The following is a 24,753-nucleotide window of genomic DNA, read 5'->3' as shown; positions in this document are numbered from 1 at the left end:
GAAGGTCAACGCTACCATTAAAGACCTAGGCTCTTTCCCTCGCTGCTCTCCCTGCCTGTCCTGTTGGCCAAGCTCTCAAGCTTGCGCCCTCCTGCTGAGAAGATGCCAGGGCTCCGGCATTGTGTCCTCACACAACTGCGTCCTGAGGCAGGACGAGGCATTTCTCTTGTGCGCCCCTTTTGTTCTGAAGCATAGCTGCAAGAGCTGGTGGGAAAGCCAGCGTAGGACATTTTTAGTGTCTGTAGAAGGAGTCCGGCCCTGTTAGCAGGGAAGGGGTAGGTGGGAAACGCCTGCCTATAAGATACCTACAGATTCTGCCACGGGGAGTGGCTCTCAGCTGTGATCTTCAGGGCAAGGAGGCTGAGCAGATAAGAGACCTGAAGGTCCTGCCGGCAGGCAAAAGCTGCGAAAGGCTCCAGGGCAGGACAGAAAGACAGTCAGTGCCTAGAGAGAAGGGGGCGGGGACAGACCACATGGAGCCTGGCAAATGAGGTTAAGGGACTTTGTCTTTATCCCATCGGCTTTGTTTTTCTGGGAAATCCTGATTAACATACCGTGACGTGCTCCTCAGCAATAAAAAGGAAGGCGCTGCTGATACATGAAATAACTCAGGTGGATCTCAGGCCATTCAGCTGAACGATGGGAGCCAAGCTGAAGAAGTCACTCTGCATGCGTCCACTGACGTCTCCTTGAAATCTCAAAATCGTAAATATGGAAACAGCGTCCAGTAGTGGACTTGATTTCAACGTCAGGTTCGCGGCTTTGATATCCTAGTAGAGTTATTTCAGATGTAACCATGGGAGAAACTGGGTGAGCACACCTCTCTGTACTGTTTTTGCAGCTTTTTCGTGAAGTCTATAATTTATCTCAAAATAAAAGGTTTTAAAGAAAATTCCCAGAGACACCTCTCCCTCGCCTTCCTTTATCTTTCTGTGCATTTTAACTTCCCCGGGACTTGGCTTTCTGTCCTGGGCGCTATGTTGCTGAACCTCTTTCTTCCCCTTTTTCCTGAAGTACTACGTTTTCTTTCAATTGGCCACACCTTGGAAGCCAGTCATTCCCCTCCTGCTGTTAATCCTATTCCTTTAATAAAGGTTATGTGTCTCCGGGCTTAATTCTAAATGCGCAGCAGCATTCTATTTTTTTTTTTTAAATCTCTTTGAAAACCCCAAACCACAAGCGAACCTGCTTTTATTTTATATAATTATCGTTCATAAGGTCAGTAGCTCATACGACAAACATGTTTCCAACACGTGTCTCAGAAGACAATTTTTTTATTTTATATGGATGGAGCATTAATATTCTTGGTGTCTGTGGATTATGATCACACATTCAGAAATTACTGGGAATACAGTGACATCAAACGTTATGTTCCATGAGCTTTTCCTATAAATCCACGCATCAAAAATCGTAGTCATAATAATAATAAGCCTGTGCCAGGCCACGTCTGGAAAACTAGGACCGTCACAATGACTGCCCATCACTCCGACCACAGCCCGGCCCGGAGCCTGCGAACTCAACCTGGCCACACTTTCCAAAGGTGCTGCTTTAGGTTCTCAAGGTCAAAAAGGGCCTTCTGGCTCTGCCCCAACTACTCCGTGCCCTTGAAAAAATTATGAGTTGCAAGTGTTTAAATTCAAGTATTTTCTTTTGGTCTTTTCATTAAATACAAACAGTTGTACTTTCAGGGGGTACTGTCCACACTTAAAGCAGCTGTGCACCTTCCTCCCACCAGCCTCCCACCTCTGTTCCGACCCGCACCCAGCGGGAGACCCCACCCCAGCGGAGGGCTAGGCCCCGCCCACCGCGCTAGGTCCCGCCCACCGCGCTCCGCGGGCCCGAGGCGGAGGAGGCGTGTCCCTCGCGGCGCCCCGTCCGGCGCTCGCGGGCGGCAAGATGGCGGCGGTCTCAATGTCAGAGTCGCTGCGGCGCGCGCTGTGGGGCCGCAGGGCCGCGGCCGCGGCGGCTGCCTCCGCTCTCCGGGCTCCATCCAGGTAAGAAGACCGGCAGGCTCCTTCTGCCGGCTTCTCGGCGTCCCCTCCGCCGCGGCGGGTCTCTGCGGCGGGGCCCCGGCCAAGGCCTCGGGAGAGGCGGGCGCTGCGGGGAGGCCGCGGGGAGCCGGGCGGGGCGGGGCGGGGCGGGGCGGGCGGACGGGAGCGCCCGGGTTCCAGGGGGCGTGTATCCTGTGGTCGCGGGACTGGTCTGCGGAGCCCAGAGAAGCGGCGGAGGCTCCCCGCCTCCCGCACCTCCGTTTCTCACCTGCTGGTCCTCACCCCGTCCTCACCTAGGGGTGACGTCACCCGTTGGCCGTCACCGCGTCCTTACCTGGTGGTGACGTCACCTGCTGGTCTGTCACCCCGTCCTTACCTGTGGGTGACGTCACCTGCTGGTCTGTCACCGCGTCCTTACCTGGGGGTGACGTCACCTGCTGGTCTGTCACCGCGTCCTCACCTGGGGGTGACGTCACCTGCTGGTCCTCACCCCGTCCTCACCTGGGGGTGACATCACCCGTTGGCCGTCACCGCATCCTTACCTGGTGGTGATGTCACCTGCTGGTCTGTCACCCCGTCCTTACCTGTGGGTGACGTCACCCGTTGGCCGTCACCCCATCCTTACCTGGGGGTGACGTCACCTGCTGGTCCTCACCCCGTCCTCACCTGGGGGTGACATCACCCGTTGGCCGTCACCGCATCCTTACCTGGTGGTGATGTCACCTGCTGGTCTGTCACCCCGTCCTCACCTGGGGGTGAATTCCTCTTTGCTATCAGTGGTGTTGATTAGGTTTCTGAACAGAAACATAGTTTTATGCATCCCACTGCTTGGGAGGGAGGGACATTTGGTGGGAAGTCGGTGTTGGTAAAAATATTGGAAGGTAATTTTTCCGGTTAACTTCCAGGGGCCATGCTGGTGGTCACGCTGGCAGGTGTCCCCATCCGGAATTTCGTGAAAGCCTTGAAGTAATGCAGAAGTTTCTGTTATTGTTTTGTCTTGAAGCATTCTTTGTGATGGTGATTTTTTTGAGACTTCATGACTTACTCCTCCATTTCCCGAATTTTCCTGAATTTATTGCAGCCCTGACAGGACAGCACGGACACATACTCAGCATTCTTATCTGCGAATGATTATTAGGTTTTCTGCTGTTTCGAGCTTGTTAGTCTAAATGTGAACCAGGGCTCACATAGGGTGTGTTCTGCCTGAGGCTGAGTGCTGGGAACCAGGACGGAAGGACTGGGTGGACTGATGGGCAGGGTGTGGGGCGAAGGGGAGAGGTTAAGATGCCAATCAACTTAGTGTTGTAGTAAATAAGTGCAGAGGGAATGCAGGGGGTTAGACTCCAGTTAGGAAGGATTTGGGGAGATCATTTTGATTAAGATTTTAAATAGTGGGTTTGAGCGGGGCCATTGGGTTACGGAAATGCTTGAAGGTGGTAGTCCAGAGATATACAGGGTGTCCCAGAAATGTATCCACACGCTTAGAATACAGACAGTCCTCGGTTACATCGGACTCGACGTCCGTCGTTTCGTGGTTACGTTGCCGTCTCCCAGTTATTTATAAAATAAAAAGTTCTGTCATTTCAACGTATGTACATATGTGCTTTATGTTTTTTATTATTTATTTACCACGAGTAAAGGTCAGGAATTGTTATCTTTTAAATTTTTTTACTGTTTCACTTCATTACGGCTGTGTATGTGCTCCATGTGAGTGACATAGGTGCTTATGTAGGTGGGTTCCGACTTACGGCGAAAATCACCTTACGTCTCATGGTAGGAACGGATCTCCGACATAACCCGAGGACCTACTGTAATTACAAGGGCGGTGTTTATTTATTTTCTATTTTTTTAAAATATATATATATATTTCTTTATTAATTTCAGAGAGGAAGGGAGAAGGAGAGAGAGATAGAAACATCAATGATGAGAGAGAATCACTGATCGGCTGCCTCCTGCACACCCCCTATTGGGGATTGAGCCCGCAACCTGGACATGTGCCCTTGGCCGGAATCGAACCTGGGACCCTTCAGTCTGCAGGCTGACGCTCTATCCACTGAGCCAAGCCGGCCAGGGCAAGGCGGTGTTTATTAAAATACATTTCATTTTCAAAATTGAGCTGTCACCTGTTACAGTGTGTGTACGTTTTTGGGGGGACACCCTGTATGTATAATACAGAGTCATTGGAACATAAGATGCCAAGATGGGGGAGGTAAGTAAGTCTGCAGTTAACTGTTCTGCATATGGGGGACTGGACGAATGGAAAGTATTTATCTGAGGTCAAGTACTTCCCAGGGTGACTCAGGGCTGGGCTGGAGGTGACTCAGCTTAGCCTTGTTCTCCTAGACATAATAAGGTCTCCACAGTTGCCCGAGACTGAAAACAGATTTGAAGGGTCCCCCGGTTCATGGTTAATCCAAACATGGCTGTCTGCCAGCCATTAAGGTAGCTCAAGTGAAGACATTACATTTTGGAAACGTTGACGATAATTAATACTGTTTACCCAGATTTAAAGAGTACCTGCTTGCAGATGTGTCAGATTTGGGAAGAAAATAAAAATTTAGGTCATATAAGATGACTTTTGTTTCACATGATTAAAAAACCCTACAAGTCAAGGAAACAAATTTTAAACACAAGTCAAATGACACATTTATTTGTTTTAGTGCCACTTTTTTACTCCAAGAGCTTATGATGTTCCTCTCATTCCCAGAGACATGGATGGCCCTTCTCCTTTACAGATGACCTGCTGTTCACCCTCAAGCACGGCCCTTCCCTTGGACTGTGAGAGGAGTGAGGCTCTGAAAAGGTTGGATGTGGAAAGAGAACCAGTAATATTTGGAAAACATTTGCAAATGGTGTACATTTCAGATGACATGAATAAAGTGAGGGGGTAGAACCAGTAAGGCACTTGTAAGGAGGAGGGTAGCGAAACAAAAGAATATTGGAGAACAGGAACTATCAGTAGAAGGAAAGAAGTAGTTAACGGCTATTAGCTTATGAACGTAATTATCATATATTAGAAAAAATAAAAAGAAAACAAAATCACAACATACACACAAGCAAGAGGGAGAACACTTACTTGAACAGTAGATGACTCAGCTGACCCAGTAGCTGAGCTCTGCTCTGGAGGGAGTCTCAGTTTCCGGGTGCATCTGACTCCCCGGCTGGAGAGGGGACCCTGATGACTGCCTGCAGGCACCCTTACTTTTCCTGACTTGCCTAGGGATTGTCCCCAGTAGGTTTAACTCTTTAGCATATTAATCTGAAAATGGCACCCCGTTTCAAAATAGCAATTCTTAGGACTCCAGACATTTGCCGCAGTGGTTTTGTTTGCTTCTTTTACCTATTCATGTACACTTATCTCATTCAGCCTGTCTCGTCACTTCTGCATTTGGACTGAGCTGTGCTCACTTCAAACAGCTCCTTAGGGTCTGCAGCAGCTGTTAGTGACGGTGGGGTGACTGGGGATATGGACCTTGTTTTCAGGCCTGTTTGGGGCTCCAATCTCCAGTCCACCCGTGGCTCTGTTTCCTTGTTTTGGGCATTAGGTAAGCAGTGTAAAATTATGAGTCTGCAGGAACCTCCGATGAGTAAGAGGTCCTAAGGTTGGCAAGAGTTCTGTGGTCATCACACCTTTACTGAGAAAAAGTCTCAGCTCAAATTTGAGATACATTTAGGACCAGTAGGTTGGCTGTACTTCAGATAAGCTGGGTGAACATTCCTCTCTGAAGGGCAGCTACTTTTGCTGCCTTTGGAACATATCAAAGCTAAGTTTTGTGAATTTGAAATGGTTTGTAAGTGCTTTCTAGATGGTTTCATTGTTTGGCTTATTTTCCTCATAAAAAATACTCATATTAGTTGGTTTGTTTTATCAGTAGCAGTATTTTTGTTGAATGATTCTTAGGAGAAGTAAACATTTTAATACTAATAAATATTAGACTAGTGTCTGCACCTCCGTTCCCAGGTCATACCCATCAGCAGAGGTCAGTGCTTGGTGTGGGTGGACACAGAGTCACGTCATTTCAAATGGAAACGCTTCTAGAACACATCATATGCCTTAGTGAAAGTTGAGAATCATTTTCATGGCATTTATTCCGAACACAAATTAAAATAGCAGCTAACATTTATTCCTCTCTTACTGTGCATTAGCCACTGTGCCGAGGACTTGACCTACCTTATCTCCGTCTCTCCATTTTTTTAGACGAGGAAACATACCGGCGAAGCAACAGATTTTCCAGTTTACAGGCATACTGTGTTTTATTGCGCGTAGCTTTATTGTGCTTCACAGATGGTGTGCTTTGCACAAGTTGAGGCAAGGCCTTCCACCAGCAGGAAGATCACGACTCTGTATTGTGAGATTCGCTTTACTGAGGTGGCTGGAACCGAACCCACAGGATCTCCCAGGAGTGCCTGCACAGTACTCGGAAATAGTCTGGTTTAGCAGTCTGAAGGAATATGTGGACTTCTGCAGTGAGAGATATTATGTCTGATAATGGTAAATTGCAATCTCAGTATCTCCCATGTTCAGTAAAAAATGCCTCTTTCAGAGACTCTCTGCTCTTTACTTTCCCTCCACTGTTCCTTTTTGTACAGCGAGTCTCTTTGTTTGTTTGTTTTCCAGTTAGGATTTTTCCTGTAAAATTTGTAAATATTTTTGGTGAGAGACTTTCTGTAGGTGACTTGAAATTGATGCGTTCTCACCCTCTTAACCAAAATCCATAAGCGATGCACTAACAAGGTACGCTGAACACCATTTCCTGTTGTCTTGCTCGGGGGTCGTGAAGACCAACACTCACTGTCCTCTGCTGCCTTTCAGCCTGTCCAGTCTGTGTTGTGTTCTGAGTTCTTGCGTCTGCTGTTGAATAGTGTTTCTGGGTCCTTCCTTCACTGGTCTGCTTCCCTCTAGCAGTCTCACTACCCTTTTAATTTATCATGGGTTTGGGTAGCAAGCAAGTAACCCTGTTAGAACTGTGTGTAAAATGAAGTAGGGTTAAGGAAGCTCTGTTGATGGCCAAAATTGACCTCGGGATTAAAGCCTTGGGCTTTTTTAAGGCTGTCAGATAATTACATATAGCACTTACTCTTATTATGACTTTTCTTTTTAGTTACCCAAGAGTCTGATGGAACCTTATTCTACCTGAATTATTCAGTGGCCACATTTTTCATAGCTACATTCATCTAAATATTTAGGTATTGGAGTGAACTGTTTTAGGCCTTTTGTCCTTTCAGATTTAAAGTTTAAGTAATGGCATGAGAGCAGAGTTCTATTTCAAATCCTCCTCCTGCTGTCTGTTAGGAGTATTTTGATGAGTGAATAAAACCTGAGGTTCCTTAGGACTAGTTAGCTGGTCATATGCGACCCTTTCTTCCTCCTTACTCAGTAGACTGACTTTTTCCTTTGTGGGAGTCATGTTCCATTCGTTTCAGTGGCTTTTAAACCCTTGCTGTGCATCACAGTCACCTGTTGTGTGCGTGAAAATTCCCGTGCCTTGGCCCTGAGATATGTCTATTGGTTCAGTGAGTCTAAGTTGAGGCTTAGCTTTATGGTGATTCTGATGGGCAGCTAGGGCTGAAAACTACGATTTTTCTTTTTTAATAGTTTCCATGCTGTATCTTGAAGGACCTTAAAATGCATTTTTCCTTGGGAGAGGGGTGGAGATTTCCAGAAACAAACAAAAATTCTACCATTTTTGCATACTTTCCTTGTCTAAATTAAGTTTTATGCTTTTCACCCATGCACTGGATAGAGGCTTTTTCTTGGAGAAATTTTCCTTTGAGGCAGAGCAGGCATTTTGAGAATTTTGGAGCGAGCAGGCCATGCTACTCTCTCTCCAGAGACTCTCCTCTTCCTTTTGGAAGGGCTCAGGTTTAATACAGCGCAGCTGTTGAACTCTGCCCTTCGAAGTTGTAAGAAGAAAGTGTTTTACCCTTTAAAATGGAAATGCCTCTTTTAGGGAGGTGGTCTTTGGTGGATATAGTTCTCTAAGAAAGTTTCATGCTTTTCTAGAGTTCTTTTGTTTCATTGATTCCTTAGAATTGTTTCTCATGTTGAGAGCAGAAGCTTTGAAAGTAAAGGTCTGGCTGCTTTTGTACTATGTTTTGCTGCCTCCTTAACAAAGCTAGATGAAGAGTTTATTTCTTTGTTTTTTCTAGGACTCAAAAATATGTGTTTTTCCTTTATTCAGCCACTCCATACATAAGTAAATGGACCTTGAATAGGGTTTACTAGACAAAAGATTCTGTTCTAGATGACTGTTCAGCAAGCCATATGCTTCTCCTAAAAACGTCAGTCTGTCTTGATGAGCTTTAAAGTGAATGCAGATGTTTTGGCTCTTTTGAGGACTACCACTCTTTGTGTGAAAGAGCACTTCTTTTTCCAGAGATTTCTTTAAAATGCTTACAGAAATTTGCATGAAATTTACTTTTATATCTTTTGTCTTTTAAGTCTGATGAAATGAGATTTAATTAAACATTAGTAATTTAAATTGAAATTTAATATCCTTAGTACAAATGTGATGTAGAGGTTTAAATAGGTCTCACTATGTTTTTTGTTAAGATTTTATTATTTACTTAGTCTTTTTTTAAAATTGGGAACTTAAAGTGCTTTATAATACTTACTTTCACACAGTGAAGGTGGTGCTTTGGCAGGAAAGGGTGCCTTTTATGATGCTCAGTGCTTTCTACTTTGGTAGGTAACCCTAGAAGTTAGAGTGGATAGATTCATATAATGTTTGAAAAATTTAGGATCATCCTGTTCCACCTTTGTTTAATGCAAGACCCTCTAGAAATTCCTGCTTCTTGATTATCTAGCAGTTGAGGAATATATGGTAAATTTCTGGTAGCCCTAGAAATCTCTCTATACCTTTATACTTGTTGGCAAATGATGTTTCCTTTTACTATTACATAGAACAATTCTGACCCCCCCACCCCCACCCCCACCCCATACACATGTCAGCCCTTCAGACAATGGGAGACACTAGTCATCACTCATTCTTCCTCCAAGTCTGGGCTCCAGACTTAGCATGTCCAGCTCGTTTACCCTTTATTAATGACCATATTTCTTAATGCTTTATCTCTTGGTAGTCCTTAGAATGTGTTCTATTTTGCCAGTATTTTTCTTTGAACTATATATATAATTTTCTTGTTGAGCTTTGCGGGTTCTTAAAATGCTCTGGATACAAGTCCTTTGTTATATATATGGTTTGCAAATATTTTCTCCCAATCTGTTTTTTTCTTTTTATTCTTTTAACAATACCTTTTACAGAGTAAAGTTTTTAATTTTGATAAAGTCCAGTTTACCAGATTTTTTCTTGTATGGATTATACTTTTGTTTTCATAGATAAGAACTCTTTGTCTAACCAAAGATTTTTTTCTATATTATCTTCTTGAAGTTTTGATATATTATGTTTTACACCTAGATCTATGATCCATTTCAAGTGAATTTTTGTATAAGGTATGCGATTTAAGTTGAGGCTAATTTTTTTTTGGCATGTAGATGTATACTTGTTCTACCATTTATTGTAAAGACTGTCCTTTTTCCATTGAATTGCTTTTGTACCTTTGTCAGCAATCAGGTGGCTACATCTGTCTGGGTCTGTTTTTATATTCTCACTCTGTTCCATTGATCTAGATCCCTTTGGCAATACCACACCATCTTGATTACTATGGTTTTATAGTAAACTAGAGTCCCGGTGCACGAAATTCGTGCGGGGGGGGGGGGGGCATTGAGGAGGGGAGTCCCTCAGCCCAGCCTGTGCCCTCGGGGGATGTCCAATTGCTGGTTACCAGCGGGGCACTCACCGGCCGGCCCTGCCCCTGATCACCATCACTGGTCACCTCCCTGTGTTGAGTGTCTGCCCCCTGGTGGTCAGTGCGCGGCTGGTCGTTCCCCTGTTCAGTCGATTTGCACATTCGGGTTTTATTATATAGGATGTATATTGTAATTGAGTAGCTGTGATTCTTCCAGTTTCCTTCTTGTTCAAAACTTTTTTAGCCATTCTAGCTTCCTTGCCTTTCTATTATGTAAATTTTAGAATAAGCTTATCTATAGCTATAAAAAAAATCCAGGTGGACTTTGAGTGGCATTGCTTGAAGGCTATAGGTTAATTTGAGGAGAGTTGCCATTTCTTAAACTTTTTTTATTGATTTCAGAGAGGAAGGGAGAGAGAGATAGGAAACATCAGTGACCAGAGAGAATCATGGATCGGCTGCCTCCTGCACTTCCCCCACTAGGGATGGATCCTGCAGGCATGTGCCCTGACCTGTAATCTAACCATGACCTCCTGGTTCATAGGTCAACACTCAACCATTGAGCAACACTAACTGGGCGAGAGCTATCATTTTTACTATGTTGAGGCTTCCAATCCATAAACATGGTATGTCTATGGACAATTATATTGTTGTTTACTCTATTCCTAGGGTTATAAATAACTCATTTATTGGAGTTTGCTTTATTCACCAATATGCTGAAGGCCACGACAAAGGATCGGAAACTGAGGTCTCACAACTCCCTTAACTGTAAATAATAAGAGAAGCACTCTGAGGAGGAGGTGGTTCCTTCTGTAGAAGTCAGTGTTTACAGGAGTCATGATGGCAGGATACTTCTCACTGTGGAGTTGACCAGGGACTGTGTGTGTGCAATACCCCAGCAGACAGGACCTCCCTGCAGGGCTTCCTTTGAGAATGTAGCCGATAAGGCTAGTGTTCCGTACCTGGATGATCTCCTCCTATGGGCGAGCGTATGTTCAGTCTTCACTGGTGCTGCCCAGTGATTCAGAACAGACTTTCCCCTACGGCTCCCTTGTAGGCGCTTCCTCCTGCCCCACGTCTGACTGACTGCTGTGGTGTCGCCTTGTCTTGTTACTGTGCTTCAGCCATTTCACTGCATGGGTAGCCCTGGGATGGGTGCCGCTGCATCTGAGGGTATCTCACAGCTTTCAGCTGCCCTCTCCCTTCTTGAGACGCACACGTTGTTACTCTGTTGCTGAGGAAGTTCATGATTTAAGTATACCTAAGGTCCTGCTTGTAAGTGGTCCCTCCTTAGGGCTCAAGTTTTAATTTTGGTCTCAAATACAGGTCAGGGCACATGCCTGCAGGATCCATCCCTAGTGGGGGAAGTGCAGGAGGCAGCCGATCCATGATTCTCTCTGGTCACTGATGTTTCCTATCTCTCTCTCCCTTCCTCTCTGAAATCAATAAAAAAAGTTTAAGAAATGGCAACTCTCCTTTAATTTTGGCTTTGAGTTCAAACTGTTGATGTGGCCAATTCCCTTAATAATCTCTTACTATTGTCTTTGACTCTAGCTTTGGGAAAAAACTGTTTTCAGAGATTTTCTATGAACCCCTGATATTAGCCATGGCTGCATTAGATTTCTCATCCTTGAACTACTCTATTGGATCCTTCTATCAGTATAACATCGTAGTTAGGAGCACACGTTTTGAAGTCAGCCCTACCAGCATTTGAGTCCTAGCTCTGACATGTCCTATCTCTCTGCCTACTTTGAGTCTGTTTTCTGTTTTATAACATGGACATACTAATCTGTTTCATACAGTCTATAAAGTCCTGAAGACAGTGCCTGGCAGAGGCTAAGTGCCTAATAAATTATAACAATAACATAATCATCATCACCACCACCACCACCACCACCACCACCACCACCACCATCATCATCCTTTGTTTTGTGGCTTCTTTTTTTTTTCTTTTCCTTTTGTTCCTTTCTTCCTCCCCCACCGTTTCTTTCTTAATTCTATTCTAGGTTCTAGTTCCTTTTTCTGGATTATCAGAGCATCTTGGATTTTTTTTTCTATTTATTAAAAGTATTTTATTCATGCGTCTATAAAAGAATGATCCGCACCTGGCTTTTTCCAGATTGTGACCTCCTGTGCACTCCGCAGTTCCATGCAGTCTATTTTCAGCATCCATCATTCCACCGAAATAGCTTTCATCAAGGTTGACAGTGACCCTGTTGCTAAATGAATATACTCTGCTCAGTCCTTCTCTGGTGTGACCTTTGCAGTCCAAAAAGATGACTTTCTCCTTCTTGAAAGATTCTTCCTCTGACTTCTATTTGTTTTTCCTCCTTCTCAGTTCCCTTCAAATATCCATCTTCTTTTGTCCACTCCTTGAACTGTCAGTGTTGGAGTCTGATATTTAGCTCTTTATTTAAAAAAATGTTTTGCATTACATGAAGTTTATATACACATGAATATATGTAACAAACATATAAACATATATATGTTAGGAAGCATAATGGCAAAATGAGTTTGTGCGGACCCATGCAATCTGAGAACTTGAGAATTACCGATGTCTTTATTCTTTGCATACTCTCTGTGCTGAGTAACCCACCCCAAATGTTCATCCAAACCCCCCAAACCTGGGGCTTTGCCGATTAATCTGAGTCTCTCTTTTTTAAAAATATACATATATGTTTTTATTTTAGAGAGGAATGGAGAAGGAGAGAGAAGTTAGAAACTTCAGTGATGATTGAGCCCGCAACCTGGGCTTGTGTCCCTGACCAGAATCGAACTCGGGACCCTTTAGTCTGCAAGCCAACGCTCTATCCACTGAGCAAAACCAGCTAGGGCAAGCTGAATCTCTTGAGAGAGGTTATCCTAAATTATCCCGTGGGCTCATGTAATCACAGTGGTTCCTCTGAGACGCATGTCGGAGGAGTCAGAGAAGAGGGAAGTGCCAGCATGGAAGCAGAGACCCAGAGCTGTGCCCTGTGCCTTGTGCTCAGGAATGCCAGCAGCCTCGCAGCGCTGGCAAAGACGAGGAGCAGGTTCTCCCTAGAGCCTGCAGAAGGACCAGCCTGGCTAACACATTAATAGGAGCCCTGAGACTGGCTTTGCACTTAGGACCCCCAGAACTCTAAGAGACTAAATCGAGTTGTTTCAGTCCACCAGCTCGGTGGTAATTTGCTACAGCAGCAATGAGAAACTAAGGGACTCTCTTTGTCTCATCCTCTGCCATGACTGTAGCTGCCCCTAGTTCCACTGAAGCCAAGAAGCGTGTGGTTCCTCTGCATTGAACTCACTGTTCACTCACGGAAGCCAGCACATACACATGGCAGCTGAAAGAGTAGAAAATATTTCTAAAAACATTTAGAAATCCAGGTTAATTCTCTCATCATTCTACCTACTGATCATTTAGCACTCAACCAAAGAGACAGCAATGTGTTCCAGTGCTAGAGGATTGGATTATTAAGAGATAGGCTGTGGGTCTCCTCTGGGGGTAGTGGGGCTTCCTAGAGGGTTTAGAAAGAATTTTTCTATTTGCAGTTTTTGCCTAAGGCTCTGACTGTAGGACCTGCTCTTCATGTAAGATGTGACTCTATGTCCTTTTCTTGAATCTTATACCCTGAGAACTAACCAGGACATCTCCTCGGGGATTTTCCACAGGCGGGCCCATTACAGCATATCTGACACAATCTGATGATCATCTCCTCCACCACCACCAGGGATCTCAGCCAGGAACCCATGTAGCATTCTCGTCTCTTCTCTCTCAGGCCTTCTGTCAGTTAGCCGTCCAGTCCTAGTACTCATCTTCCTGACGCTCATTCCATTCCCATCCTTACTGCATCGCAGTCACTGCCATCTGCTCCCTAACTGGTCTGCACGCCATCATCTTCATTTCTTCTCCTTCAGCCTGTAGGGCGCAGGCCTCAGCTGCACAGAGCCCTCGCCTTCTGTTCCCTCCCCTGCTCATCCGTTCCCTGTGGGTCTCAGTGGTCCTCAACTACTTGCGATCCTGGCACTTGCTCGCGCTTACCGTTCAGGTTCTGTCTGTGAGGACAGTTTCTTCTGCTTCGCCTCTGCTTTCCCAGTCCCTCCGCCCCTCCACACCCTCTGTTTCAGTTCAGCCAGCCTTCGTGGCGCTTTAACCATCGCCGTCTCTAAGGAGCACTGTTTGAAGCCACAGCTTGGGTTGGGATCTTGGAGCCGCTGCTTGCCTCTGCCAGTGCTCATGCTCACTGTGAGGGCTGTTCCCTTCGCTCTGTTTCCCAGTGACTGAAGTTCTTTGAGAGCAGGAGCTGTTTCTTCTTCAGCTTTGTGTTGTCACAGCATAGCACAGTGATTAGCAGGAAACGTCTGTGCACACATTTGATTATGAAATAATATAGAAATTTAAAAAATATTTTATAGCATCTTAAGCAGGATAGCATTTGAGATACTGGCTTTCCTTATTATCTGCTACGTGGGTTTTAAAGGTAGCTGTTGTGCACAATGATGTTACAGATCACTGAAAAGTGATGACTTTCACAGTTTTATGATGTGCCCGCTTCTTCCTTATGTTGAATAATAGTATTGGTGACTTTATCTTAAGGCAGTATTTATTAAAATGTATAAGTGGAATACTGTCAAAGTTTTTTGGGTGATCTGGGATTTTACTAGAATTTAATGTTTTTCATAAAAAACAATGGGAGAGATGGAAATGTATTGCAAATTTAAATAATTACCAGGAGTCAAGTAATTTTTTTCTCTGTGATAAATAGCTGTGTAGCTACTATACTACAGATATTGGAATGGCAGAGTGCTTGATATACAGAATAAACTCTGACTTTTGAGATTGAGGATTAACATTCTGCTGTTATAGTCCATATTAAACAAATGAAATGATTTTACTTAATTAGTTAAATTTGTTCTGTTTTATTTATGTCTATTAGAGATAAAAGCAAATACAAAATGGAATCTATTAAGATTTAAGGCATTTGGAATATTGTAGATATTGTTAAATTTTACTATTTTGTTTAATTTACTGGGAGGGAGTTGGGAAGAGGCAAAATAAGCATTGGTCGAAAAATAAGCTTTTAAAAATAAAGAAAGAAAGAAAAAATTCATGACTTTTCAACCAAAATCTAAATTACTGGTTTTGTGGTGTTATACCTAATTTAAAAATAAGCTATGAACATGTTTGTCAAGACTGTACCACACATAAGAGGCACTAAATGTGTGAATTAATATGCAGATGTTTTATAAATTCCTTTCTCAATCCTGTAATATTGGATGCTCAGTGAAAACAAAGTAAGTGGGCAGCACGGGCAACATTAGGGAAGTTTTCCCTGACAGTCCTGCCACATGCACACCCCTCCGTCCCCCAGGGCACAGCTGCTCCTCCTCGCATAGCAAAGCACCTGGTATGCATCTTTATCATAGAAATTACCATCAGCATTCAAGGCAGTGACATTGGAATTATTGTTTATATGTTTGCTTTCCCCTAGTAAAATCTTCAAAGCCAGCTCCTGGGTGTAGCATTGTGCAGAAGATGTAGTAGATGTCTTAATAGATGTTTGATGAATTGGGGCTAGGAATTAGAATCTTGGTATCCATTCTCAAATATGTATGACCAGCTGAGTACACTGTTTTGTAGTCAATAAGTATTAACTCTTCCAGGTCTTTCAGACTTCTCTTCAAAGAGTATTTTATTGACTGGATTATTCATCAGCATAGCCAAAATATCTTAAGAAGAAAACATCTTTTTTAGGTACAACATAGTAATTATGTATTGCATATTGCTAAGAGAGTAAGTAGTTCTTAAAAGTTCTTATCACAAGAAAAAAATTGTAATTGTATGGTGACAGATGGCAGCTAGACTTACTGTGGTGCTCTTTTCACAATAGTTACAAATGTGGCATCCTTATCTACACTTGACATTAATATACTGTTATGTATCAATTACACTTTAATTTCTAAAAAATCTTTAGGTGAATATATTTTTAAAAGGTGAAATTTTTTTGGAAAGTCAGTGGAAAAAGTACTAGTTTCATGTCTCATTGTCTTGTATTAGTTTTGTGATTGAAGTCAAATCGCGTAATAATGCTGACAATACTTAAAAGTTGTAAAATTAGGTGTTTTAGTTAAGTAAGTGGGAGCTTTAATTACTGTGTTCAGGTCGAGTAGTCGACAGTTTTATGACTGTATTTGGATAAATATTAAGTTTTTCTTAAGTGGCATGAGGCCTGTAAAACTATTAATTAACAAGCAAGCTATTTTCCTCATTCAGCTAAACTACTGTGAAGTGTTGTTTGTGTGTCTTTGCATTTATGTGGCCTTTTGTGCCCTTGTCTGTATATATTTTGTTTTGTTAAATTTATGAGGTTTTAAAGTCTAGATTGTATTTTATACTTATTTTTTAAATTCTTTATGAATTTTATTTAATTTAAACAAAAATTTAAAAATATTATTTAAAGAAATTAATAGGTCTCCAGTTTATAGACATGAAATATTTTTTAAAAACACTGTATTTCAAAGGGACACTGCTTTGCTAACTAGATTTATTCCTAAATCTTTCCTTGGTTTATGTCTTATTTCAAAAAATAAGTGCTCTACAGTAGGCCATAGGTAACAAACATCCACTGTAGCTACTTAGGGAAATGAATTATTGTTTAGTTATTTTTAATTTGAACTTTTTTTGTAGTTGAATCTGTATCTTAGAATTGGGATCAATTTCTGGGTTAAACTAATAAACACTTAAAACATCTCAGTGGAATCTAATTTTTAGTTTAACAATATTACTTTCTCAAAAATGATAATGATGGTAATAATTTTACCTGGAATATGTCAGGAGCAGTGCTAGTAGCTCATCATTTACATCTCATTTAATCTCAGTAGCTCCATGAGGTGACACCTCGGTAAACTATGAAGGTAGGTGATAAATTTTGATATATGAATGGTCTGTGGTCAGGTCCATTAGCAGGGGCCTCCATGACCAAGTGGCTCACAGGCCCTATGATGAGAATATTGTTTCATTAATGGTGAACAATAGCAGTAGGCAGAGGGCGGGGCTGGTCAAGCCGGGCAACACTGTCTTCCGTGCGGTGGGGATCGTAGGCCCGAGAGGAGCTTAGACCTTGGGCTCTGTTCTGAAAGGCCAGCAGCTGAGCTTGCTGGGTTGTAACCTTGTTCAGTGGTGCTCATGCCATTTTTCAGATACCACTCATTCTATCGAGGAAAAATACTTTATCTTGATTTATGCCAATAAAAAAAATCTTACGATACGAATTTTGATAGTGGTATTTGAAATTCATGTTTGTAAGTCACCTCTTCTGGAGAGGGCAACTAACGTCCCAGGAGTGTGGATGAAATTAACTTGTACGCATTAGATGGTGCCACTGATACTGAAGATTTTCTTTTCTTACTTCAGCAGCTGGACTAGCTGACATTTATTGAGCCTTGACCAAGTGCCAAGTACTTACTAAAGCTCTTATATGTTGTCTCATTTAATCCTCATAGTAACTATATGCAGTGAGTAAAAATATGGTCAGTGTTACTTTTCAGTGTAATATTTTGAATAAATAATACAGCCATAGAGTCTTATGTATATAAATTATATGCACAGATCTTCCTCTCATCTTGACCCATCTGCTCATTTACCACTGCTCTCCCCACCCCGCAAGAAGTCACTGTTACTAGTTTCTTACACTTGTAGTTTGTCTATGTATGTTCAAGCAAATACATTCTTATTCTTTTTCATTTTCTACAAATGAAACATATTAATCATCATATTTTTCAGTTTGCTTTTAATTTTACAACTTCTTATTAAAATCTTTACACCTGGAAAAAAAAGTACAATGAATTTGTAAACCCACCACCACCTAGATTTGACATTGTTAATATTTTGTTGGTTTTTGCTCATTTTGCCTTTATGCATTATATGTGTAATAGATAAGCAAAATGCATGTATCTGAGCATATATGCATATATATGCATGATATAATGAGCAAATTGCACATATGAATAGATGCTTTTTACCTAAGCTATTTGAAAGTAAATGATATACATGGTACTTGCTCCCTAAATACTTTCTCTTTTTGAGATAAATGACTGTCAGCCAGTGCAGGGTGTGAAGCAGAGTGGTGGCATGCTTGGCTGTAATGATTGGCGTGTGGAAGAGGGGCCATTCAGCTGACTGCTCGGTGGTCCAGGGAAGAGGGACTGACAGAAGCAGAGTGGGGTAGGGGAGTTGGGGGTTGGGAGCACTTTGTGGTTAATTGGACAGAACAAGGAAAGGTGGCTGTTCACATTTTTTTTAGAGAAAATCTGGAAAAGAAGTGTTTATGAGTTCATGTTTTGTAGGGTTCCCTTTTCTCTCTTGCCACTAAACGAACTGATCCTGCATGTTACTCGAAAGGAAGAAATGGACACTCCATGCCAGTTACTTAACATGCGGCTTCACTCCACCAGCCCTTCTGGGAGGGACTGTTAGCCTTCCTTTTGCAGATGAGGACATTGCAGTGCAGGGTGTGAAGTCATTTGTTCAGGATCACATTGCTTGTAAGTGGCAGATCCGGAATTTTAACCTGCGTCTGACTGACTCTGCAGTTCCTGTGACCATTTTTCCAAATTGTTTCGTGAAGTTTAAAAAAGTCTATGTATGTTGGTGATTTTTTTCTCCTGAATATATTTTTAATCATGTCATCGTCAGCCTTTAAAAAACAGTATGCCCCCGAGTGCTAGATTCATTTGCCCGTGGTCAGATACTCATTTTTAAATTGAAGAACAAATACCTATCAGCTGGCTTCCTCTTTGATGTAACATTGCTAGATGGTGAATGCTGGTCTTTCCAACTCTCATGCATAAATTCAGCATTGTTTTTGTGATAAATTTATTGTTTATTTCATTTTAAATATATTTATGAGACAAACATGATTCCAATGGTTTTTATGGCAACTAGAAGTTTTAAAGCAAAAGATTCTAAACTGAAGAAATAAGCAACAAGTTGGGATAATGAAAGTGAAGATGAATGAAGATAAAATGCATAGCCTTTAGAAAAAAATTAGGTAAGCTGTCCAAGATGAAACAGTAGTATTAAGTTGTTATGAAACGAATTATCTAATGGATTTTGACACATTCTAACCTTTGAAGGCATAAGAAAATAAATTATGTTGCCCTTAAAGACCAAAATGTAGCTTTTTAAAAGTGACATCTTGATTCACTTGAAAGTATAAACTCTCCATCTATCATACTCCCAATCTCACATGGTCAGTGTGAAACAGACATCGACACTCCCCAGGGAAAAAGTACATGGATAGAGAATTGCATAAGAAGCTACATCAGTCAGGATAGAAACCCCAAAATACCTGTGGTGAAAACAACAAAACTCTATTTCTTGTTTATGCTGCAGCCCCTTTCTGGGAGCTCTGCCCTTCCATTTGCCTCACTTGGGGCTCAGGCTAACCACTGTTCCTGGGACGGAGGGGGCTGCAGGGTGTGTGTCTCTCAGCCCAGCCTGCACCCTCTCCAATCTGGGACCCCTCGAGGGATGTCCGACTGCCCACGGGGATTGGGCCTAAACAGGCAGTCGGACATCCCTCTCACAATCCAGGACTGCTGACTCCCAACCACTTCTGCCTGCCAGCCTGATCGCCCCCTAACCACTCCCCTGCTGGCCCGATCACCCCCTAACCACTCCCCTGCCAGCCCGATCGCCCCTAACCACTCCCCTGCCAGCCTGATCGCCCCTAACCACTCCCCTGCTGGCCCAATTGCCCACAGCTGCCTTCCTTTGCCAGCCTGATCGCCCCCTAACCACTCCCCTGCCAACCCAATTGCCCCCTGACCACTCCCCTGCCAGCCTGATCGCCCCTAACCACTCCCCTGCCGGCCTGATTGCCCCCTAACCACTCCCAGGCCGGCCTGATCGCCCCTAACCACTCCCCTGCCGGCCTGATTGCCCCCTGACCACTCCCCTGCCGGCCTGATCACCCCCTAACCACTCCCCTGCTGGCCCGGTCGTCCCCAACTGCCCTCCCCTGCCGGCCCAGTTGCCCCCAACTGCCCTCCTCTGCCGGCCTGATTGCCCACAACTGCCCTCCCCTGACAGCCATCTTGTGGTGGCCATCTTTTAGCACATGAGGGCAGCTATCTTGTGTGTTGGAGTGATGGTCAATTTGCATATTACTTTTTTATTAAATAGGATTAATGGTTTGCTCTTTGTGCTTATTTATAACATAAATCTATCAGTGAAAATTCAAAATTCTCAACTATTTTTGTGTAAAACGTGTTGAGTAATGGTGCAAATGCAACAATCTTATAATTGGTATTAAAATAGATAACAAAGTATCACCTATTTTGTATTACATACACATGCACTAGAAGCTCTTAAAAAGTGTATAATTTGGGAAAATATGCTACATGAGTACAAATAATCATATTGAAGTTTAACACCTTCAGTTTGGTCTTCTAAAAGTTTATGAAGAGTGATATACACATACACACAGAATACTTCTACATGCATACATGAATAGGCTTTCTCTAAGCAAAGTTATAAGTCCTTTTCATTTTTGACAAACTTTTGTGTGTTCCTCTTTATTGGTGGTGTATACCAGGACTTAACAGTTTCTTCATAAGGCATATTGTTTTTAATTTTATTGGTAAGGTAGACATAATAAAAATTTTACCATTTTAATCATTTTGAAGTGTAGTTCAGTACAGTAACATTAAGTGTGTTCATATTGTTGTTCAACCATTACCACTATATATTTTCAGCACTTTTTTTCATCTTCCAAAATTGAACCTCTGTATCTGTTAAATAATAGATCTCTGTTATCCTGTCCACCCAGCATTCTACTTTCTGTCTCCATGAACTTGACCAGTCTAGGTGCTTTATATGTGCGTGTGCAGAATTACTGTGTGTGTGTGCATGCGCGTGTGTGTGCTGTAATTTTCATTTTTTCTTGGTTGCCTTAGGTTTATATTGCTCTCTTTTCTGTGGTTTCCCATGATGGAAACTTAGATTATTAATTTGGACTTTTCTTTTCTAACACATTCATTTAATGCCATAAATTTCCAAATGCTACATTTGCTGTATCTCACACATTTTTTAAAGGTTGTATTTTTATTTTCATTTAGTTCAAAATATTTTTAAATTTCTCTTGAGGCTCTTTGACTCATAAGTTATTTAGAAGCGTGTTTTTTAATCTCCAAGTAACTGGGAATCTTCCAGTTTTCTGTTACTGATTTCTAGCTGAATTCCGCTTTTGATTGGGAGCATGCATTGTTTGATTTCTATTCTTTTAATTTGTTAAGATGCATTTCCTAGCCCAGAATGTGGCCTATCTTGGTAAATGTTCCATGTGAGCTTGAGAAGAACATGTCTTCTGCTGTCGTTGGATGAAGTATTCCATAAATGTCAGTTAAATCCAGTTAATTGGTGGGCTGTTCAGCTCAGCCCTGTCCTTCCTGACGCTCTGCCTGCCGGCTCTGCCGCTGGCTGTGAGAAGAGTGTGCCGTCTCCAGCTCCAGTGATGGATTTGCTTGTTTGTTTCTCCTCGCACAGAGGTTTTCAGTTTTGACTCACATATTTTAACATTCTCTTGTTTGGCTTGTGAACCTCAAGGATTGTTAATGTCTTCTTGGAAAATTGACCCTTTATCTTGATGTAATGCTGCTCTTTATTCCTAGTAATTTTTTTGTTGGTTTGAAGCTCATTTTGAGAATGATATAACTACTGCAGTAAGATTTGATTACTATTAGCATGGTCTCTCTCTCTCTCTCTCTCTCTCTCTCTCTCTCTCCTTTTAATCTATCTGTGTCTTTATATTTAAAATGGAATTCTTTTAGGCAACATGTAGTTACGTCCGGATTTTTTTTTTAATCCACTTTGATACATTCTCTTTCAGTTAATTTATTTAGACCATTGTCATTTAAAGTGATTATTGATGTAATTGGTATTCATATCTGCCATGTTTATATATGCTGTTCTCCCTTTTTTGGGTGATTTCTGTCTTGGTTTCTAAGAATTCTTTATATACTCTGGATATTAGTCTTTTATCTGCTATGCGTGTTATACTTATTACCTCTCATATTTCCTTATTTAGTTATAGTGCCTTTTGTTCAGAAGTTATTTTTCTTTTTCATTTTGTGGGTATCATTTCTTATTAGGAAAACTTTTCATCCTAAAATTTATAAAAAATTCTTATATTTTATTCCAGTAATTGACACACACAACACATTGTGTTTGTGCATCTATCAATCCATGTAGAATTCTTTGGTATCTGATGTAAATATTTTTTGAGGTTCAGACATTTTTCTTCCATGAAAGAATAGCCATTTGTCTCAGTATTATTTCTTGAATAGTCTAGCCTTTCACCACTGATTTGAAACTGGAATTTTATTATATACTAACTAGAGGCCTGATGCACAAAGATTCATGCAAGAATGGGCCTTCCTTCCCCTAGCTGCCGGCACCGCCTTCGCTTTTGCCTGAGCCGCCTTTCCACCTTTGTTCCTGCCCGGAGCCACCTTTCCACCTTCCCACGCTGCCCAGAGGCCGGGAGCAGCTGGGGCGGTAGGAAACACCTGCGTCGTCCCCATGGCGACAACACAAGTGTCCCGCCCCACCCCTGCTGCTTGGTGCCTGTGTATGCAAATTAACCCGCCAGCTTTGTGGGGTTAATTTGCATACTCACTCCTGATTGGCTGGTGGGTGTCACGAAGGTATGGTCAATTTGCATCTTTCTCTTCATTAGTGTAGATGTACAGATCTATAGAATCTGACCTATACTACTTATTTGATATGTGTTCTGACCTGTACTACTTATTTGATCTGTGTATCTGTGCCTATGCTCACACCATATTTTAATTATTGTATTATATTAGCTGGCAAGGCAAATCTTATAGTTGTTCAAACGTTCTTGGTTATTTTTGTGAATTTTTTCTTCTCTATGACAATCATTTAAGTTTATAAAAATTCTGCTGGAATTTTTGTTGTTATAATTAATTTGTAGATTAATAACTGACATCTTTGTGGTAAATTTGCTTCCAGTTATTTAGAAGACATGCCAAAGAACAAGCAGCTCAGTTCCTTCCTTTAAGGCAGTGGTTCTCAGCCTTGGCTGCACATTAGAGTCACCTGGGAATCTTTTTAAAATCCTGATTTCTGGGCCTCCTCCTCCGGAAATTCTGTTTCTTTGTTACTCATGTTGTGGCCCCATCCCATAACAAAGAAACAGAATTTCTGGAGGACGAGGCCCAAAAATCAGGATTTTAAAAAGATTCCAGGTGATTCTAATGTGCAGCCAAGGTTGAGAACCACTGCTTTAAGGCTTTCCAAACCAGGATTGCTCAATAATTTAGCTGTTAGTAAGTGTGAACTTGTCATATGCTTGTTGTGTTTTGTAATATAGTTACTATCATCACCAGAACATTTATATTCCTCATTCCCTTTATGTTCACCTTATTTCTATTTATTTTGATAACCTAGTGCTATAAACTTGGATGTGTTTTTCTCTCCTTTACTTGGTATTTTCCATCATGCCCTCCAGTTTCTGTGTTACCACCCTCGGAAACCTTGCCCACATTCTCCTCCTTATTACTCCTCAATATCATTTCAAAGCCTGGTATGTGAGCATAATTACCCTTATCCTCTTGCACAAATTTTTCCTTCGTCTGTTGGATGACTCTCAAAGGATTAGTTTACGTTTCTGGCTTGGGTTGTGTCCAGAGGCACAGTTGCTATTAGTCCTGCTGCAAGTTCCACCTGGCTCGGAAGAATGGGGAGAAAGACATCTCTGAGCAGGAGATTTTTGCTTTTTACTGACTTGGCCAGTTGGACACCTTAAGTTATTAAGTGCTGTGCATGAAGATTAGAAATTATTGTGATAAATGAGTGAGAATCAAAGAACTTATTTGTGAATAAAGTATCTTCAGTTATTTCCATTGAACTTAACTAAAGTAATTGTAGGGTCTCTTTCTTTCCCTTTACTTCACGTTATTTCCAGAACATTAAACTAGATCCTTGATCTCTCCTCTTTAGTTTTCCATTAACAGTTAGTTCTTTCTGGTTTCTCTCTAGTGAGTACAATATGTTGAAGACAATTTAAATTTTCTCTCTTGTTTTAAGATATTGAAAAGCTTCAAGATCAACATGAAAATGCTTGACCCAGGAATCAAAAAATTTTTTTAAATACATTTCTTAATTGATTTGAGAGAGAGAGAGGACGGGAGAGGGAAAGAGAAACATTGATGAGAGAGAAACATCGATTGGCTGCCTCCTGCATGCCACTTACCAGGGATCGAGCCTGCAACCTGGGCATGTTCTCTGATTGGGAATCAAACCTTCCACCTTTTGGTGCATGGATCAGTGCTCAACCAACTGAGCCACACTGGCCAGGGCAAGATTAACATTTTTAATTTTTATTAATTGATTGATTGATTTTTAGGGAGAGAGGAAGAGTGGTAGGCAGAGAAAGAAAGAGAGGGATTTATTCTATTATTTTAAAAAAATTGTTTTTTTAAAAATAATTTTTAATTTATTTATTTTTTAATTTATTGGTTGATTGATTTTAGAGAGCAAAGGAGAAGAGAGAAACATTGATTTGTTGTTCCACTTATTTATGCATTCATTGGTTGATTCTTGCATGTGCCCTAACCAGAGATCAAACCCACAATCTTGCCCTATCATGAGAGCTACCCAGCCAGAGCCCTATGTATCAACATATTTTAAGCCTGAGGTAATTATTGTGACATAGAGACTAAGTATATATTATTATTTTATTATTTCAGTTAGGACAGTGGTTCTCCACCTTGGCTGCACATTAGAATCACCTGGGAATCTTTTTTAAAATCCTGATTTCTGGGCCTAAGAAACAGAATTTCCGGAGGATGAGGCCCAGAAATCAGGATTTTAAAAAGATTCCCAGGTGATTCTAATGTGCAGCCAAGGTGGAGAACCACTGGGTTAGAATTTTTAGCAATATTTTCTTACAGTTTAGTATGGAACTGAACACATGCTGATTTAATGTGAATTTGGGTTCATTCAATTTGC

At 41.8% G+C, this 24,753-nt stretch overlaps 1 protein-coding gene across 5 annotated transcripts in view; it reads left to right on the top strand.

The window, feature by feature from the left end:
* The first annotated feature begins 1,845 nt into the window (after positions 1-1,845).
* The window catches only part of NDUFS4 (NADH:ubiquinone oxidoreductase subunit S4), a 63,516-nt gene continuing 40,608 nt past the window's right edge, over positions 1,846-24,753 (top strand). For all 5 annotated transcript variants that reach the window (XM_036309082.1, XM_036309081.1, XM_036309080.1 and 2 more), the window contains exon 1: positions 1,846-1,994. In XM_036309082.1, coding sequence (XP_036164975.1) covers positions 1,897-1,994 — 98 coding nt within the window. In that variant the 5' untranslated portion in view covers positions 1,846-1,896. The remainder of the gene's footprint in view (positions 1,995-24,753) is intronic.

Source organism: Myotis myotis, unplaced genomic scaffold (genome assembly GCF_014108235.1).
Source record: "Myotis myotis isolate mMyoMyo1 unplaced genomic scaffold, mMyoMyo1.p scaffold_m19_p_5, whole genome shotgun sequence".
In the NCBI taxonomy this organism is placed as follows: domain Eukaryota; kingdom Metazoa; phylum Chordata; class Mammalia; order Chiroptera; family Vespertilionidae; genus Myotis; species Myotis myotis.
The sequence above is the reverse complement of the archived record's forward strand: the minus strand, read 5'-3'. Positions and strand labels throughout refer to the sequence as shown.